At 36.6% G+C, this 14,731-nt stretch overlaps 1 protein-coding gene across 2 annotated transcripts in view; it reads right to left on the bottom strand.

Moving 5' to 3' along the window:
• UNC13C (unc-13 homolog C) overlaps positions 1 to 14,731 on the bottom strand; it is a 661,317-nt gene that overhangs the window by 93,631 nt on the left and 552,955 nt on the right. For both annotated transcript variants that reach the window (XM_063716164.1, XM_024232533.3), the window contains 2 exons: positions 10,088 to 10,176; positions 2,695 to 2,844 (listed from right to left, as the gene is read on the bottom strand). In XM_063716164.1, the coding sequence (XP_063572234.1) occupies positions 2,695 to 2,844; positions 10,088 to 10,176 (239 nt within the window). The remainder of the gene's footprint in view (positions 1 to 2,694; positions 2,845 to 10,087; positions 10,177 to 14,731) is intronic.

Here is a 14,731-nt window from a genome sequence, read left to right as displayed (position 1 = left end):
TTTTGTTGGATCGAGTGTCCTGTAAATGTCTGTTAGGTCCTTTTGGTCAAGTGTAGAGTTTAGGTCCTGAATATCTTTATTAGTTTTCTGCCTCAATGATCTGTCTCAGTGGGATGGTGATATTATTGTGTATTTATCTATGTCTTTTCATAGGTCTCTAAGAAATTGTTTTATAAATCCAGATACTCCAGTGTTAGGTGGATATATGTGTAGGATAGCTAAGCCTTGTTGAATTGAACCCTTTATCATTATATAATGCTATTGGGTTGTTTTGGATCATTGTTTGTTTAAAGCCTATTTTGTCTGAAATTACAATAGCGACCCCTGCTCTTTTTTGTTTTCCAATTTTAGGTAGATTTTTCTCCATCCCTTTACTTTGAGCATGTGGGTGTCATTGCATGTGAGAGGAATCTCTTAAAGACAGCTTCCTGCATTTTAAGTGGGGCATTTAGTCCATTTATATTCAAGGTTGATATTGATATGTGCGATTTTATCCTGTCATTGTGTCTTTAGCTGGTTATTATGCAGACTTGATTGTGTAGTTACTTTATAGTGTCTATAGTTGATGTACTTGAGCGTATTTTTGTGTTGGCAGGTATTGATCTTTCATTTTCACATTTAGCACTCCCTTAGGGACATCTTGAGAGGCAGATCTAGGGTAACAAATTTCCTTAGCATTTGCTTGTCTGAAAAGGATATAATTTCTCCTATGCTTATAAAACTTGGTTTGGTGGGGTGTGAAATACTTCTTTGGAATTTCTTTAAGAATGCTGAATATAGCCCCCCAATGTCTTCTGGCTTGTAGAGTTTCTGCTGAATGGTCTACTGTTAGCCTAATGGGATCCCCTTTGTAGGTGACCCGCCCCCTATCTCTAGCTGTCTTTAGTATTTTTCTTTCACATTGACTTTGGAGAATCCGATGACAGTATGGTCATCTTGTATAGTATATCCTAGGGGAGATACTAAGACTGCTGATTATATTAGGAAATTTTTATAGTGAATTTTGCAGCTTCATCAGACCACTTTGATTCTTTCTTAAAATGGCTATTCTGTCTTTTAGCCCCTGTATCATTAGATTCCTTGGGTTCCTTGGATTGGCTTTTGACTTCCTCCTGAATTTTCATCTTTTCTCCTATCCAGATGCCAAATTCTTTATCTGTCATTTCAGCCACATCTGCCTGTTTAAGAACCATTGCTGGGTAGCTAGTGTGGTTGTTTGGAGGTAGTAAGACACTCTGGCTTTTTGAGTTGCCAAAGTTCTCATGCTGGTTCTTTCTCATCTGCATGGGCTAATATTCCTTTAATCTTTTAAGTTGCTGTTGTTTGAATAGTGTTTTTTTGCTTTTATGTTCTTTCATGCCCTTGAGGCTTTGAGGATTTGACTGTGGTATACATTGGGTTCAGTCAAAGTCAACTGGCTTCATTTCTGGAAGATTTCAGGGGGCCAAGGCTTAACTTGGCATTCCTGGATTGCATGCCCTAACTCTGGGGCTTGGTACCAGGCCCATTACTTTGTTTTCTGTCTTCTTAAGGATAAGCACCTGCTGCACTGGAGGGGCAAAGGTGTTCCTGGTCTTCCGATAACAACAGTCTGATGGAAAGTGCTGGCCAAAGCACTTGGTTGGGGCAATGGCTGGTGGCAGCGATGCAGTGGTGTCTACGTGTGCTGGTGGTAGCAGCAGCACAGTGGGGTGACTGTTGTCCTTGTCTTTAAAGAAAGACGTTGTAATTTTTCTTTTATTTAAATCTTGGTCCTTTTGATATTAGTTTGCCACAACAATAATAAATAAGATTGTGTAAACTAACATATATGACACTGGTCCCTTGGTAGGCATTCAAAATTATTATTCACTTTTCTCTTCTACATTCAGTTCTGGCTTTGAGTATCAGTGTTTAAGAAATCATGTTTCTGGTTGCTTTAGATAATGATTCCCAATCCCAGCTGTGGACACATTACAAAATATAGGTGCTTTGACCCTGCCTCAAACTTACTAAATTAGAACTTCTAAGAGTAGGAACAGAACAAAAACCTTAAAAACAAACAGAGCAACCAACCGAACTTTCAGGTTAAGAATTTGTCTTAGTCAGTCATAATGGCCTGGATTCCCACGCACTCCCACCACTATTAAATTGTAATCTCCATGGTATCAGGGACTTCAGCTTTCTTTTTCATCACTGTCCAGTGTGTAGAATATGGTTTGACACAGGTGAGCACTCAATAAATCGTTATTGAAGGTTGGGTCAGGCAGCTATCTGCTTGCCTCTGAGCTAAGTTAATTCTAGTCATATTTGTGCTATTCTCTTTTTCATCAGGTTTCTGACATGAAATCAGATGTTCTGGACTCATCTCAGTCTTTCTCTATGTCCAGGAGGATTGAAAACAATATGTTATCCAAGGAACATGAAATTCTAAATCTTTCTCTGCCTCAGAACAGCAACCTCCTTAGTTATAAAATTTATTTCCCCTTTTTCTTTCCTTTCTTGTACAAAGTCATTCCTAATTTATTTTTATCTAGTAATCAATTAAAGATATGTTGCTTTTTAGTGAATTTATTTATTTATCTTTGAATTCATTTATTTCTATAGAAAGACTTTTAATGCTACCTTACACAGAGGAAATCAATGTTTCTCTTAAAGCCTTACAAGTCAAATTTAGGGCAATAAGTAAAGAGAAAACTGGGCAAAAAAACTTACGTTTTGTCCAAAAAATCCATAAGAGATCTTAACACAATCTCTGCATCCATTGCTGCACTGTTCTTATTAGATGTGGTGTTTCCATTTGCTCTCATTTGATTTAGTTCGAAACTCATCTGTTTTATACACTCTTCAATTATAACCTGGAAACTAAAAATAAAGAATATAAATTCTAGAATATAAGAATACGTTTTGCCTCAGCCTGTTTCAATTTCATCCTGAGGATTTTGATCTGTTTCAACTGGTGTGAATTCCCCTCCTCATGAGTTTTCGAATTCATTGCTTAACTGCAAAAATTTTTGTTGCAATGAAAGCTTACGTGTAATAATTATAAGTAAGGCAGATAAAAGTGCTGTTCTCCAGGTTGAATTAATTTGAGTGGAGGTTCATTCATTCCCCACCTCTGATAGTCACAGTTGAGATGTTCCTCTGAGCACGGTTTGGGAAAATGACTGCTCTAGAAAGACTCTTGCAGTATTTGGTTTTCTGTTCATGTGTTAGTTTGCTAATGATAATGGCCCCCAACTCCATCCATGTCCCTGCAAAGGACACGATGTTGTTCCTTTTTTTGGCTGAGTAGTATTTCATGGTGTATATGTACCATGTTTTCTTTATCCAGTCTAGGGTTGATGGGCATTTAGGTTGATGCCATACTTTGCTATTGTGAATAATGTTGCAATGAGCATATGCATGCATGTGTCTTTATGGTAGAATGATTTATATTCCTTTGAGTATATACCCAGTAATGAGATTCCTGGGTCAAATGGTATTTCTGTCTTTGGGTCTTTGAGGAATTGCCACACTGTCTTCCACAATGGACCTAAATGATGAGAACACATGGACACGTGGAGGGGAACAACTCACAGTGGGGTCTGTTGGAGGGTAGAGGGTGGGAAGAGGGAGAGGATCAGGAAAAACAACTAATGGGTAGTAGGCTTAATACCTGGATGATGTATTATAATGTGTATAACAAACCCCTGTGACACAAGTTTACCTATGTAACAAACCTGCACATATACCCCTGAACATAACACAAAAGTTAAAAGAAAAATGAAGTACTGCCACTGCCACCATATAAATCAACCGTATGCTTAAAAGCATTGTGCTAAGTAAACAAGCCAGTCACAAAAGACCACATATTGTATGACTCGATTTATATAAAATATCCAGAATAGGCAAATCCATAGAGACAGAAAGGAGATTAGTGGTTTCCTAGGGCTGGAAAGGAGAGTGGAATGGCATTTATTGCTACTGGGTATGGGGTTTCTTTTTTGTGGTGATATCAGTGTTCTAAAATTAGATTTTGGTGAGAGTTGCACAATTCTGTGAATATGCTAGAAACCACTCACCTGCATATTTTAAATGGGAGAATTTTATGGTATGTGAATTATATTTCAATAAAATTTGTTGTTAAAAAAAAAGAAACACTCTTGGCATCTGGATACACCTTCTTCATTTGGATTCTGTGACTCCACACCTTCTTGTCTTTCCTCTGACCTCACAGGCTGCTCCTCCTCAACTGCCTGACCTCTAACCATTAGAGTAAGGTTGCCATATTTATCAAAGGAAAGCACTGGACACCGAGTTAAATTTGAATTTCAGACAGTGAATAGTTTTAGTACAAACATGGCCACGTAATATTTGTAACACAATTATGCTAAAAATTATTCCGTATGTATCTAAAATTCAAGTTTAACTGAGAGTGTTCTGTATTTTATTTGGAAATCCTACACTGTGATCCTCTGGGCTTCATCCTTGGACCACTTCACTTCTCCACCAGTCATCACTTTCTTGGCAATCACATCTAGTCCCATGGCTTCCATAGCATCTATATACTGGTGGTTCTCAAATTCACATCTGCAGACCTGACTTCTAACCCAAACTCCAGACTATTTTATTTAACTGCCCATGCAGTCTTTCCACTTCAAAGTCTGATGAGTTTCTCATACTCAACATCCAACCTATCAGCAAAATGTATCCTAAATCTGAGGATTTATTATTACTTCCAAAAATGCCACTATAGACCCCTTTACCATCCTCCCACTTGAACCTGTGCAATAATTTCCTAAATTGTTTCTGTTCAACCCTCTACAGATAGCCTTTTAAAATAAAAACCAGATCATGTTCCTCCTTTGCTAAAAATCTTCAATAGCTTCCAACTCCACTTAGAAAAAACTCTAGATATATTTGACAGACTGAAAGCCCAGCATAATCTGGTGCTGGCAATCTCACTGATCTCATTTCTTGCCACTCTTCCTTCTGTTTCATTGCACCAGCCGCAATAGACTTCCTGGTGTTCTTAGAATTCTCTGAGGACACTCTTATCTCATGGCCACTGTTATATTCCCTCTGCCATGGAAGGAAATTCTTATAGCTCTCTTGGTCCCTCGTTTATTTCAGGCATATATCAAATATCACTTCAGAGAAATCTTCCTTGTTCACTCAAGCTGAAATGGCATTCCTATCAATCTCTGTTCCCTTATTGTTCTTTTTTTTCTCAATGGCATTCCTCATTATATGACGCACTGCATAATTTAATTTATTTGCTTATTGCCTGTTTCCCTCCCTACAATGTAAGCCCCATGAGAGCAGGAATTTTTTTTTGTTCAGTGCTGCATGCCCATACCATGGCACAGGATGCCATGCTTGGCACAAAGAGGTTGTGCAAGAAATATTGGGACAATAGTTAAAACTGCTGCATTATATACTTGAAATTTGCTAAGAGGACAGATCTTAATGTTCTCAGCACACACACATGCACACACACAAACACACAAATGGCAACTCCATGAAGGTGATAGATACGTTAATTATCTGGAATGTGGTGATCATTTTATAATGGATATGTATATCAAAACAAAGTTGTATACCTTAAGTATACATAATTTTTATATGGTAATTATATCTCAATAAAGCTATTAAAAAGGAAATATGTGTTGAATGCATCAATGGACCATCTCCTTCCACCTACCTCTATTGCCTCACCCACTCTAAGGATTTAAATGTCGCGAAGAGCAATATTTCGTATTGCTTTTTTCATTCTGTATATCCCCTACACCAGTTTTGATGGTTCTTACCTAAGTAAGCATGGCAAGTAGTAAGATATTCAAATCTTGGCGACTCTTAGCATCATCACCATTCCTCTATATTGTCTGCTATTTTCATGTTTCTAACAATAGGAGTAATAATAATACATGTGTGGGCAGGCAAGAAAAACTACTTAGGAGAATGAAGATAAATGAAAACTTGGAAAATGGTCAAATCATTGGAATGGTAATGAGGAGAAAGAGGGAATTCATTTTAGTATTGTAGTCAAGTCAATCCCACTCCTCTCCTCCTCCACACACAATGATGATACAGTTAGTATTTGAGAAGTATCCAAATGCATAAATTCCTCAGATTTTAAATAGAAGTTTAGGAATGTTCACTATATAATGCTTTTATCAAATAAAATATACATGTTTATTTATTCATGCATACATTCTCCACATATTTAGTAAACTATTATGTGCCAATCACTGTTCCAGGTGCTGAAGATATATCAATGAACAGAACAGGCACAGTGTTTTGTTCTTAGAGCAAATATGAGAACTTTCATTTTAGCATTTACATTACGGAAATATTTTAGTTGACCTCTTGTTAAGTATTTCATTTTTCTAGTTTTTGGTTTTCTATATTTGGTTTTCTATATACATATTTCCATGCCTAATATGGAAAAATTTTAATAAATGTTAAATTATCACAACTTGGGTGTTTTTCTTGCTTCTGGGCCTTTAATAGCAGGGTTATACATACACTTGTTCATAATTTTGTGTACATATTCAAGGCCTGATTTCACTTCTACCATCATGTTTGATCTGTCTCCATTTTTGGCTCCTGAATTCTTGGATTTCTTTACTGTTGGCAACACTATTCTTGCCCCTCTGGGCTTGGCATTTACATTTGGTTCCTTGATCCTTGCATCTCAGCTGGCCCCTTTGAATTTGTCTCATTTCTTGGCTCTCTGCATATTTATCTGATTTAAAGGAACATTCTCGTCCAAGCTGCCATCTGAGAGAGTCTAATCCTTGATTATTTCACTTTTATCTGGCTGAAGCTGCCTTTGCACTTTTGTCAGGCAGAGGTTGCAAGAGATGGTGGGGAAAATGAGGAAGGGGATGTTGTTTGTGGTGGAGTGTGTATTTAATCAAAGTAAAGGTAGTAGATACTTGGGGCAATAGAAAACGAAGGCAAATCATGTTGAAAATATTTTGAACTAGTTGATTTACCACTGGGTCATCAATGATCCTGCTGGCTGTAGTCAAAATCACCTTTGAAATGACTACTTTCTTTTGCACTGATTTTCGAATCAGTGCATTGGGGTGGGGAGATAGACTGATTTTGCACTGATTTTCAAATTAGAGCATGGGGGTCGGGGGATAGACTGGACAAGGGGTGTGACAGTTATGTTCCTATTATGTAAAATTTATTTATGTTCCTATTATGTGAAAAAATAGAAAAAGAAAAGTCTAGAAAAAGAAAAATAGAAAAAAGAAAACGTTTAAAAAAAAGCCTGTATTAACTGGTTTGAATAAAAGTAGTGCCAGTAAATAATTACAGATTTTGTGAGCACCCAAGGAGCCACACACTCACAAAATAATGCCTATGAAATATTTCTGAATTTTTTTGTTTACTTAATCTAGCCAGCCTCTAGTACTAAAGATGTTGGTTAATAAGAAAAAAAATAAAGGAGCAAACCAAAAACCAAACTGCAAAGCATGTGTAAGCAGAAGCCCTAGTGGCACACCCTTTGAAAATTTTAAGACCATCTTCAAGTTATTATTGAGGTTATATCACTTAGTCTCAGTTCCCAGGTAGGTGCCCTGTGAGCATGTCAGGATTCCACAAATGTGTGGTTTGGCTCAGCTCTGACTTTACAGCAAAGACATTCTAACAGCTGCATATAGTAGAATTATTTAATCATGAGTTTTAATAACATAAAATCAAGTGGATTTTTACAATTAATTATGCACTTAATTCTAAAACTCTACACTGCCCATTTAGACCTTAAGAAGAGTAGGTTCAGATGAAAATTGTGCATTGTGACTTCACAGCATGATCACATTGATTACTGTAGACTTTTCTACCCTGAGAGTAGAATATAGACCTGATTGGTAGTGTGAGGAATAAAGCCGTAGCAACATAGCAACAAGGATATAATAATTATACTTTTTATGAGGAAACATGACATGTGGCCCATTTATTCCAATAGTCCTAATAAACCCTAATTGAACAGAGTACTAAATTCTTTCCTATATTTAAAAAATCAATAATAAATGGATTCTGGGTAGCTGCAGTTTTTACTATTTAGGCTCAAATAGCTGGCTTCATACAAATAAAGCTCTTCAAGTGTACTCCTAAGGACGCTACTCCTTCTTTCATAACTGTGGTTTATCCAGCTATCTTTTGAATCAGAAAACATATTCTAACCTTTATAACCTGAATATTCCACCTCCCCAAACAAAACAAAAAGCACTTATCATCAGAATGATTTAGATATTTTACAGAAAATAATTTAAATATACTTTACTTATATTCTAGTTTCTACTCTGTTTAGTCATCTTATTTTCCATAAGGTTCCGAACAACTCTAGCTATTCCTGACCTCTTTTTTTTCCTCCCCCTGACTTTGCTAAATAATCTCTAATGTTGCCTCTGTGGCTGAAGGCAACAGTCTTTCTGCTAACCCCATGTTAATTTGCAACTAGAACAAAGACAGACATGCCTGAAATGGCTCAGCAAAGGCCTCTTCATCTCTCAGTGTCACCCCAAGTCAGAGCCAATGAACCCCACATCTCTGGAACAATCTATGTTTCTCCAACTTCAGGTAAACAGAACCTTGAAATTGCTGACTAACATCCCGATGAAGTAGGCAGGATCATCGCGTCAGCTAACAACACTGCAGAGGCAGAGTGACTACCCTTGGCTCAACACAGCAAGGCTCCTCTGGCTCAGCAGCTGAGCCCTGAAGGTGAGTTCCATGAAGACAAGGCCACCTTGCTTAAGGAAGTTACAGACACACCTCTGATAATGAAGAGAAGGCTAAGTGGGAGATTATTCTTCACTCTGCTTTATTCCTACATCTAAGAAGAAAAATATGATGCTTTCAGAGTCTTTTGTCTTTCTTATTTAAAAAATGGCATAACTAATTGATAAATGTTTATTAATAGTGGATCTTTCTAAAACACAACAATAGGTGATGAGTGGTGGCCAGAGATAGTCCCTACCTGAAGAGAGCAATCTTTTTTTTTTTTAGACGGAGTCTCTGTCGCCCAGGCTGGAGTGCAGTGGTGCGATCTCGGCTCACTGCAAGCTCCGCCTCCAGGGTTCACGCCATTCTCCTGCCTCAGCCTCCCGAGTAACTGGGACTACAGGCACCCGCCACCACGCCTGGCTACATTTTTTTTTGTCTGTTTTATATTTTTAGTAGAGACGGGGTTTCACCGTGTTAGCCAGGATGGTCTCGATCTCCTGACCTCGTGATCCACCTTCCTCGGCCTCCCAAAGTGCTGGGATTACAGGCGTAAGCCACCGCACCCGGCCCTGAAGAGCAATCTTTATAGTCTCTTTTGAAAACTGAACATGTAGTTTAAAATAATACAACAGTTATTGAACTAATATTTAAATCAAATTCTATATTAATGAACCTCTTCAAAAATATATTTTCTTTCCTCTCTATTTTAACATTTTGATGAGGTGATAGCTTTTTCCTACAGAACTGAAGTGAAATTTAACTAGGGTGAACTTATCTTTCTTTAGAATCATATCACAGATAAAGCCAGTTTTAACAAACATTTAAAATATATAGATATATCAATAGTTTCCAAACTCCTTCCCATGGGGTAGTTGTATTCAGATTGCTAGGCCCTAAAACCAAGAATCCTGACAATTTGGTACAGGATTGTTGATCCAGCTATACTGAGTGCAACCACACTGATATGTATGGTATGAATACAACTCATACTTCTTATATATATGAAGTTTTTCTCTTTTCTTCCCTCCCTCTCTTTAGTCTTTCAATAGCCAGTCACCAAAATCTAAACACTAGAACTGCATATAGGTGTGAGATATGGTTTCTGTCCTGAGTGTGGGAAATAGACAGGTAAAACAAAACTTAGAGAGTAGTGTTATAGGTGTTATCCAACCGAAGGATGCACAGAGTTCTAGGGAGTGCATAGCGAGATAGCACTATTAGATTATGGGGTCATAACAGACGTTTCAGAGAAAATGACATTTAGATTGGGTCTTGAAGTTAAATAGATTTAGTCAGTCAGAGGAAACAGCACTGAAGGCAAGAATATCATGAACTGACACCTAATTATCTTATTTAGATAATGATAACAGAGGCCACTTACCTTTCACCATAAGTGACGCTGAGCTCATCCAGGACCCCACTGAGCTTAACCTGAAGTTCTTTTAGAATAGTACTAGCTTCAGAATCTAGCTGCAGAGAGACCATAAACAATATTACTTTGGAGTTTTGAGAAAGTATGCCTCTGTTTCACTTACAAGCATTTTGATTATTATATGGTAACTCCAAACAAAATGTAAGCTTTTTTGTCTTCTATTTTTTTTCTTTTTTGGTCTTTGAAATCAAATCTAAATATTTAGGAAACTTTAAAGAAACCAAGGGGTTCTCATATACAAAAAAATTGTTTGAAATTCAAGGCATGCATACAAATAACAGCTAGATAGCGAAGCCTTTGTTGGTTATAGCAATGAGATGCAAGGCATGACAAAAATATCCTCCAGAACATAATTCCATAATTTAGAAAACCTGTTATACTTCAGCTGAATATATGTGTTGCTTCAAAATTTATTTAAATCTTTAATATCCCTGTAAATAAATAGGCACATTAAGAATAAAAGTTGTTAAAAATTAACTTTTGAATATTGTGTTGTGCATTATTTAAAGGTGTTTTCATATTTCCCCAACTTTGGAATTAAGAGTAATAGGATAGACAAGGTATCCAAGCACTCTCATGTTTTTCTGGAGACGATAGGCATGACTTTTCTTCCTGGTTGCTAATTTACAGCTGAAAGTTCAGGATAATAGATCTAGCATATCAAGCAGAGAGAAATTCATGTAAATAGCAATCTGAAATATTCTCTGAAATTGGAATGTGACTCTTTCTCTCTTTCTACCTTTAGAAATTTAGTTTCCTACCATTAATATCATTAGTTCTTGCCCAAGCTGATCTACTATTGAAAAGAAGAGTACAGGATAAAGCCAAGTTTGGGGAGTAAAACAAATTAAAGCATGACTTAGTATAAGTAAGAGAATCGAAGAATGCCAACTAAACATAGGACCTAATATCAGTTTAAACTCCTGGTAGCCGATCCAGAAACAAGAAGTGTCCCTATGAGTGTGTATTAGACATAAGCCCTATAATCCTCCAACAGTACTTTCTGATACTAAGGAACTGTTAGGAAGAAGAATTATTTACATATCTCTGTAGCTGGGTAGCTGTAAGTTGTAGTGATGTGACTAAAAACATTGGAATGAAAATCAAATATTGCATTTGGCATTTGAGACTTTATTAATTATATCAAACCAATCCTTTATATCAGTTTTAACTCAAATCCAGGTAACTTTCAGGATTGGTTAGCTTCTGCCCTCTATCAGAGGCAATGTGATTTTTCTGGACTCCTTGTATCTTTTTTCTTCTGTCTCAGTAATCAGTTATGCTGACAGCTCTTATCCAGACACACAGGCTACCATAACAGACAGAGACTTCTATAAGAGTGAGAAAATTAACGTATCTGTGAGCCTCACACTTTCTAAGAGTTCTATTCAACTATAACCAGTTGCAGGGAAGTAATTCAGAAAGACGATTAGATAGTACATACTTATTTTAAAAAGACTTAAAATATGGATAATGAATTTAATCACAATTTGCCTAACAAACTATAACTCCCTAACCCCTAATCAAGAAAACATATGTGGATTTTCCACTCCAATCCTAAGGAACCATGCAGGCTGAATCTTTTTAAATGATATTTTCTTGTTATTGTGCTAATAACAATTTTACCTTGATTGCATTTGATAAAAATGTTGGGGAAGAGGGAATGAGAGATAAGTTCTCCCATGTGGCTTTCTTCAGGCTCTCCACTTCTTGCTCACATGTGTGGTAGTTCCCCACCCATACCTCTACCACCTCCAAGGAAATCGCTCTGAAAGTAGCATTTTCTTCAGGAAATGGGGGTTGCTTCTTATTTAGAATGTTTTGGTTTTCATATTAGTTTAATATACACACTGAGGTAATTTGTTCACATTGAGGTAGGATTATCACCAGATAAGGCCTTCAAAGTCATACAGAAATGGCTACCTAGGTCACTTGCACAAAACTATGCTATTTTCTCATAGAATTATTTTAGTCCACCTTAGGTATTTGGTGAATAGATATTTCTTATCAAACAATTATTACTTAACAACCTAAAACTGCCAGACTACAGCAATTTGAACATTGGATGACAGTTTTAATTTCTGGATACACAGGTATGTTTCTAAGTAGGTGCAGATGGAATGTCTCTGTCATGTAACCAGTCCCTCCCACAAAAGGAAAAGTTTTAGTTTCAGTTAAGTATTTAATGTTTATGTGATCTGAATCACACCATTAAAACAGGCAAAGCAATTCTGAGGCCTATGTACATGGCTCTTCAAATTGCAGATCTTTTTCAACAATGAGCATAATGGACATAATTATCATACTCATCTAATAATAAAACAATCTCTTTAGGTAGCAAAACTACCAGTTTTTGAGTTCTTCTGCATTACTCTATGTGTCCAAATTGAGGACATTTTTCTTACTCCTACAAATTTTGTAAAATTTTAAGAAATAATAGATTGGGAGCTGAGAGCTCATTGCCTAAATTATCAATAGCATATTTTAAAAATTATTGGGTACTTTGTAAAGGTAAAAGGCAGTCTAATCTTTTTTCAAAGGTTTAAACCTTATCCTAGTTATATAAGTAGTATAACATCAAAATTATCTTGAATCTTTTTGTATTGTTATTTACAGTTATTGTTAAAAGCAAAAATTAAGAGGGAAAGAACAGAAAAATTTCAAACATTCATAAGTCACAGTGTATTCTAAAGTAGAAACTCAATTTGCATGTGTATATGAACAACTTAATTGGCTGGCTGGCTAAAAAAATAAAGTTCCTATGTAATGAAGAATATACACAATGAAAATTTAAGGATTTTGAGTCAAATTCTGAATTTAAAATAAAGTTTTTAAGACAGATTTAATTCTTCACTCTATGAAGAGCTAGGGAATTCCAAAATCTAGGCTGCCAAATTATGGTTCAGATGATCAGAATAAACTACAGTCCCACATAGGTATTAACTGAATTTTACACCATTGAGGTATTTTATACCATTGAGCTGTGGTAATAGATATAACTTGTCTGGGAGAGCCAGCTAGTAGGCAAGACTTTTTGTTGTAGTTGTTGTTTTGTTTTGTTTTGTTTTTGAGACAGAATCTCACTCTGTTGCCCAGGCTGGAGTGCAGTAGCCCGATCTTGGCTCACTGCAACCTCCACCTCCTGGGTTCAAGCAATTCTCCTGCCTCGGCCACCCGAGTAGCTGGGATTACAGGCACCTGCCACCACGTCCAGCTAATTTTTTTGTATTTTTAGTAGAGACAGGGTTTCACCATGTTGACCAGGCTGGTCTTGAACTCCTGACCTCAGGTGATCCACCTGCCTTGGCCTCCCAAAGTGCTGGGATTACAGGTGTGAGCCACCGTGCCCAGCCAGAAAGACATCTTTTAAGTTATTTTCCTTAAGGCTTACTTTTCCTTTTTCTTTAAAAGATAATTCACTTATTACCTCCTTTTGCAAATTTTCGCTCAAGTGTAGCTAGACCTAGGCAGTTAGTAGATCTAGTCTCTACACTGACTATGCTCTTTACTATAACTGTGTATGCAGTGTTCTCTCTAAATGCTCTCTTATAAATCTACCTCTTCCACAGAACTTGTTCATACTTTTCTATCGTGGGTATCTGTCCCAGTGTCCTGCATGCATGGGCATTCACCACATGTTGAGGAAGGAAGTGAGGATAGACAGAAGCATAGAAGATTCCTTCACAGAAGCAGTCCTATATCATCTTTATCTCCTTGGACTGATACCTTGCATTAACTATGAATAGGATATTTTTCCCTTGAAATCTTTCATTCTTTAGCAACCATATATTCCAGAGTTATCAAGTTAATCCTGATTTCAAATATCTGTCTCATTGCCAGACCATGTCAGGTGTTTCCCTGCTATTTGTTTGGTTCAGAAGAATGGTTACCATACCCACACTGCATGTTTGTTTGTTTTCCAGAAAAGATTATTTCCCTAGAGATCTAAAGAAAATACATGTTATATATTCTCTTACAGCAGCAATTATTAAACTGACCCTCAAGCTCTTGCTAGAGTTACAACCAATGAGTTGCAAAGTCATTTAAAAGTCATTTAAACTCTTCAGATAGCTCAATATAAACTCTTGAAAAATAGACTTTGCATGGAAGAAATTAAAGATCTTTAGTGTGAATTTTATTTCTGCTCCACAGTCTTTATTACTATCTCATTTCCTTCATTTCCTACGGGCTACTAAGCTATCTTTCCTGTGTTCAGCTCATCAGTGTTATGGGTCTGTTATTTTCTGTAAAGAAGTGCAAATCAGGAAGGAAGGTAACTTCCTGGCCATCTCCCCAGGGGCCAAAATTTAATCATTAGTCTGGTGGGTTTCATACTCTCAAATATTTTTGCATTGAAACATTAATAAATAAAAATTTCACCTCTAGTTCCATGAAAAAGCCTTATTTCCAAGAAAAATGCTGTTTAACTTGCACTCTTGGTTCCTTCTTTTGGATTTTGTTCCATCAATTATCTCTTTCCCTTTTCATTCCCTCTACCATTAATTTTATTACCCCATCCTATAAATATGCTCAAGTAACATTTATGTTAAAATAAACAACAGACAATGAAAGAGAAGCCAAACTTATTTGGAA

This window comes from Pongo abelii, chromosome 16 (assembly GCF_028885655.2).
Source record: "Pongo abelii isolate AG06213 chromosome 16, NHGRI_mPonAbe1-v2.0_pri, whole genome shotgun sequence".
NCBI lineage: Eukaryota > Metazoa > Chordata > Mammalia > Primates > Hominidae > Pongo > Pongo abelii.
This window is presented reverse-complemented; position numbering and strand designations above follow the sequence as displayed.